The sequence below is a fragment of the Eubalaena glacialis genome, chromosome X (assembly GCF_028564815.1).
Source record: "Eubalaena glacialis isolate mEubGla1 chromosome X, mEubGla1.1.hap2.+ XY, whole genome shotgun sequence".
Lineage (NCBI taxonomy): Eukaryota > Metazoa > Chordata > Mammalia > Artiodactyla > Balaenidae > Eubalaena > Eubalaena glacialis.
The window spans coordinates 4,240,127-4,246,126 of record NC_083736.1 but is presented as its reverse complement, the minus strand read 5'-3'; the positions used below and the strand labels follow the sequence as shown (position 1 = coordinate 4,246,126).

At 43.1% G+C, this 6,000-nt stretch overlaps 1 protein-coding gene across 2 annotated transcripts in view; it reads left to right on the top strand.

Annotated features, from left to right (window-relative positions):
- The first annotated feature begins 735 nt into the window (after nucleotides 1–735).
- LOC133081565 (neuroligin-4, X-linked) overlaps nucleotides 736–6,000 on the top strand; it is a 256,189-nt gene continuing 250,924 nt past the window's right edge. For both annotated transcript variants that reach the window (XM_061177759.1, XM_061177758.1), the window contains exon 1: nucleotides 736–1,495. In XM_061177759.1, coding sequence (XP_061033742.1) covers nucleotides 1,024–1,495 — 472 coding nt within the window. In that variant the 5' untranslated portion in view covers nucleotides 736–1,023. The remainder of the gene's footprint in view (nucleotides 1,496–6,000) is intronic.

Below are 6,000 nucleotides of genomic sequence, written 5' to 3'. Positions count from 1 at the left end.
AGTAATGAAAATAAAAACAAAAATAAACAAATGGGACCTAATTAAACGTAAAAGGATTTGCACAGCAAAGGAAACCATAAACAAGACGAAAAGACAACCCTCAGAATGGGAGAAAATATATTTACTTTATATTGGAGTATAGTTGATTTACAATGTTGTGTTTCAGGTGTACAGCACAGTGATTCAATTAAACATATACCTATATCCATTCTTTTTCAGATTCTTTTCCCATATAGGTTATTACAAAATACCGAGTATAGTTCCCTGTGCTATACAGTAGGTCCTTGTTTATTTTATATATAAAATGACAGTTCTCTTAAACATCTGAGAAACAGTGTTTTGGGAGTGCCTATCCATTGATGGGCCAACATTATCAATAATAGTGCAATTAGGAGACATCAGTACAGTTATCTGTGCAATGTGTGTAACTTTTGGCGGTGTGTTTGTTCATTCAACAAAGACTTGAGTGTTTCCGGAGTACTGGCATCGTTCTCGCTGATGGGACTCACTGTAGAAATTAAGACAGGCGATTATCTGGCGAAATTCTACTGCCCGCAGATGCCGCTATACAAATTCATCGGTGAATGAGAATTTCCTTGCGTGATGTTGGGGGTTGCATGGAAGACACAACAAACGCCATCGGTGGCAGTGGTCTTGCCTTCCTTATCCTTGTCTGCTTTTTTCTCCCATTAGGCTGACCGCTCTGCCTTGGAGTTCTCCTAAGTGATCGTTGCCCCGGGGAGGTGTTGGACGGTCACCGCTTCCTTGGAGCCTCGCACGGGCTGGAATTCGGCACCAGGATTAAGAGAGGGCTGCTGTCCCGTGATGGGCTGCCGAGAAAACCGCCGGGTTTGTTGTTAACCTTGGGCTCTGTCTATGACCCATCGGAGAGGCTTCCTAGCAAGCCCTTCCCCTCTCCAGGGTTTTGGTCCCTGGAAAGCCGTCTCTCTCTGCAGGCTCCCTTCACAGCTTGCTTTGCTTGGAGTTGCATCGCACGGACGCCCGCGGATGTGGTGGTGAACCATGTCGAGACCCCAGGGACTGTTATGGCTTCCGCTGGTCTTCACCCCGGTCTGTGTCATGGTGAACTCCAATGTCCTGCTGTGGATCACCGCCCTGGCCATCAAGTTCACGCTCATCGACAGCCAGGCGCAGTATCCTGTGGTCAACACCAATTACGGCAAAATCCGGGGCTTGAGAACACCGCTGCCCAATGAGATTTTGGGTCCAGTGGAGCAATACTTGGGGGTCCCTTATGCCTCGCCTCCTACTGGGGAAAGGCGGTTTCAGCCCCCGGAACCCCCCTCCTCATGGACTGGGGTTCGGAACGCCACTCAGTTTGCTGCCGTGTGCCCCCAGCACCTGGATGAGCGGTCTCTCTTGCATGACATGCTGCCCATCTGGTTTACTGCCAATCTGGATACTCTGATGACCTACGTTCAAGATCAGAATGAAGACTGCCTTTATTTGAATATCTATGTGCCCACGGAGGATGGTAAGTACTTATTCTAAACAGAAAACACCTGCTTGCTCAGCCTCAAATTTGCCAAGAGGGTTGTATAATGTCCTGTGCATGATATTTTCTATAACCATTCATTTTTTTTTTCGTATTCAGTTATCTCAGTACCGTACCATTTGTTCGACTTGAATTTACGCAGTGTCTAATCGATGGAGAGTATCATAATTAATGACTTAATTCTTTCCGTATATTGCCTTTTTAGCATTGCTGTAGTCTTTATTTGCAGGTGATAACCAGTGTGAGCATATAGTCTTCTATGTTATACCTGAATCATCTGTAAAGGAATGGATCTATTTGTTTTTCTCTTTCTGACTTACTTCACTCTGTATGACAAATACAGTATGCTAACACATATATATGGAATCTAAGGGGAAAAAAAAAAAGTCATGAAGAACCTAGTGGTAAGACGGGAATAAAGACACAGACCTACTAGAGAATGGACTTGAGGACACGGGGAGGGGGAAGGGTAAGCTGTGACAAAGTGAGAGAGTGGCATGGACATAGATACACTACCAAACGTAAAATAGATAGCTAGTGGGAAGGAGCCGCATAGCACAGGGAGATCAGCTTGGTGCTTTGTGTCCACCTAGAGGGGTGGGATAGGGAGGGTGGGAGGGAGGGAGACGCAAGAGGGAGGAGATATGGGAACATATGTATATGTATAACCGATTTACTTTGTTATAAAGCAGAAACTAACACACCATTGTAAAGCAATTATACTCCAAGAAAGATGTTAAAAAAAAAAAAAAAAAAGGAATGGATCTAGAGAAACTAGTAGAGTTAAGAACATTAGCCTGCTGACGTGGGCACCTGAAAATTATGTAAGGAATGGTTCCTTTGGCTTTAATGCCTTAAGATATTAGCACTTTTTGAGTCTTAAAAGGAACCACTGATTGTCTTAAATACACAAGCAAGGGATATTTGATAAAACAATTGGACTTGTTTGTTTAGAATCCATGTTGTTGATATAAATTTGGACTTTATTTCCTGCCAATATTCACTGCAATCAAATGGCAAATGTGTGTCATCAGATGATTCTAACTACGTTAGAAAAATGATTTTCTTGCTTAAACAAAATGCCCCTTTTCTCTTGGATAACACAACAGTGAAAATCTGTGAAAACAATCATGTCCCATATATGAACTTAATCCAATACTAGTAAAACTCGGATATCTCCTTGTTCATGTAGCCCTCAAATTAAGATGTTTGCTAACCAGACCAACCAGACTCAAGGCAGTCTACAATGAAAGTCCATTTGTCATTTCTTGTTTGCATGTGCTGTTTTTTATACAAGGAGAAGGAAAAACATAGAATGAAATCTTCCTGGAACTTAAAAAAAAGTAATTGAGAGGAATCATAGCCATCACTGTCTACTATAGAAACTGAAGTGTGTCCTTGTCCTTGGTAACTTTCATGCAGACATTTCTTTTCCTTTTTTTGCCTTTAATCCTTGGGAGATGTTTGTCAGTGAGCTTTGGCTGAAAGTCTGCCATAAACGATGACATTATTCAGTGATCTCCAAAGTCAGATCGCATCTGCCATATTGTTCTTGCTCCGTGCAGATGCAAAGAGGTGGCGTGGGTACCTTTCTTGAGAAACCAGGACCGGGGCGTCTGTTAGGGAGATGACAAAGAATGCCCAGGGAAAGTGAAAGGGTTGAGCTTCATTATGTTAGTAGCGGCTGGCATGTGGCTATTGTCACTATGGTGACAGATCTCACAATTACCTTGTAAAGTCTAGGTCTTGAATAGGGTTCAAGGGGTTAAACTGACACTGGACGCCTTACTTCCATGCCCTGTGCTGAGCTGCCCTAGTGCGCAGTAGCCCGCAGTAGCTGCTTGGTGCATATGTAAGAGGATGGATAACCCCGCCCCAAACCAATTAGAGTTCTCATTTCAAAGCCACCTGGGTCGTGGTCTTTCTCATCATGAACTATTCAAAGAAAGGAATAAAAAGAAACGAAGACAGGGTGGTGGAAACAAAACAGGGTAAAGGATTAAAATTGCTTTCATGGGACTTCCCTGGCGGGCCAGTGGTTAAGACTTTGTCTTCCAATGCAGGGGGTGCGGTTTGATCCCTGGTCGGGGAGCTAGGATCCCACATGCTTCACGGCCAAAAAAGAAAACCAAACAAACAAACATAAAACAGAAGCAATATTGTAACAAATTCAATAAAGATGTTAAAAAATGGTCCACATCAAACAAAAATCTTTTAAAAAAAAAAATTTGCTTTCATGATAAATTTGATATGCTGGTGTCTCTGAACCGGTGACTTTATAGCGTTAACCTTCCAAACAAGGAATGCACTTCAAATAGAATGCCTGCTTCTGAGAGGTCGGGGTACAGTTACACCGCCCAGGAAGACAAATCAGTAGCTTCCTTGATGACAGACCCACAGATGTGCAATTGTGTGGATTGAACCAATAAACGATTCGGCCGTTTCTTTGTGGTTCAGGATTGAATAGGAATTTGGGAATAGAAACACGTGAAAAAAGGTGCCGAATAGAGAAGCAATCTAAATTTAAGAATAAAGGCAGTGCTACCTGTTGATTCCTCTGGGCTTTTTAGCGCACTCTGGCACGCGATATCTCACACCATCTTGGCGGGAGAATCAGAAATCTAATAGGGGCTGAATAGGTAACTTTGATCTCCCTACAATAGATAAATAATGGAATTTTGCTGGTGAGGGAAGCTATATGCCCGTGTGTTTACAGAAACAGAAAGTCACAGCCTGTTGGGTCAGGAGTTTTGAGGGTTTAAAAATAGATGATTTGCATCCATTTGTGAATCAACATGGAGGTTTAGATATTTAATTATTGGTTATTACTAAATGAATAAACCCCACTTGTACAATAACACATGGAAATTATGGCGTCATGCTGATTTCTCCAAAGACCTTGCTTTAGGGCATATCTTAATTCATAACAGTGCGTTTCATTAAATGTGTGCACAGCAGTATGGGCTATTTGGAATTCAGTATTCCACTTTGGTACTCCGTTATTTTTTTTAGATTTGTCGTGATGCATTCATCCAACGGTGTGGCCATCTGACTTCCCTACCAATGATAGTTCTGAGTCCCTATCCTGTGCTAGTCAAGCTTCACATGTTGGCATGGCAACAGAGACAAGCATGCTTAATTTCGAGAGACACACAGAGACTTGTTGTAGGCAGAATAATGCCTTCTCCAAAGAAGGGCACGTCCTAATCCCTGGAACCTTTGAATATGTTACCTTACAGGGCCAAGGGGATGAAGGTTGCTGATGGAATTGAAACCGCTAGGTGGCATTTTCAGGCGGGCTCTGAGGAGCTCCGGTTCTTTATGTCTCAGTGCAGAAAGAATTCAGCGAGGGACTTCCCTGGTGGTCCAGTGGTTAAGAGTCCGTGCTCCCAATGCAGGGGGCCTGGGTTCAATCCCTGGTCAGGGAACTAGATCCTGCATGCTACAACTAAGACCCAGCACAGCCAAATAAATAAATAAATATTAAAAAGAAAAAAAAGAATTCAGCGAGAGGCAAAGTGATAGATAAGAAGTGATTTATTAGAATAGGACACTTGTGAGGCTTACAAGAAGGTAGGTGAGAGGATGCCGTGCACCACTGAGAACTTAGTGGGCTGCAGTTTTATAATCAAAGGAAAAGTGGGGAGGGGGAGAAGACCACCTTCTTCCTCATTCTTGGGTAGACATCAGGCTTCCATCCTTAGCTCCTCCTCCACAGCAGGCAGGGGAGTTTTCTTGTCCCCCACATGGTCAAGCTGGGACTGTCATGGCACAATGGAAAAATTATTTCAGATCTCAGTACAGTGAGGGTCTTTCACTTTGAAATGTCACCATTCCATAAATTATTGTTTTTTATGTCTGCAGAGAGCATGTCCTAGCATGTCCTAGCATGTTAACTTACTGAGCTCACTGGGCAGGATGTGGGTCTCATGCCACCATTTTTTTTTATTGTTTTGGGGCATGTCTTGTACTTCTGTTGCATGGTTTTGTTGCTAATAAGCCTGCTTGGCTTTGTGGTTCAGCACGCCTGCTTTCTTGAGTGATCATTAACTTACAGGGTCTCCCATACTTTTTTCTTTACGTACAGTCCCCTAGTGGGATTAACTATTTAATTACCTACTTTGTCCCTTTACTCTGTCCCTGTTGTTATGATATTTGCTTATCCATTGACTTTAAGATGGAGGGAATATATTCTGGTTTATCTGGGTGGGTCCATATTTAATAACAAAAACTCTTTGTTGTGAATAAGGAAGCAGAAAAGGTGATGAGGGCCAGAGGGAAGCAATGGAAAAAAGGCACAGTGGCCATTGCTGCCTTCGAGGACAAGGCGGAGCCAGGAGTCGAGGAACCCTGAAGCCTGTCAAAGCTGGAAAAGACAAGAAACGGGTTCTCTCCTTGAGCCCCAGAAAGAAGCATAGCCCTGCCCACCCTTCAATTTTAGCCCAGTGGAACTCTGACCTTCAGAACTCTAAGATCCTAAATAT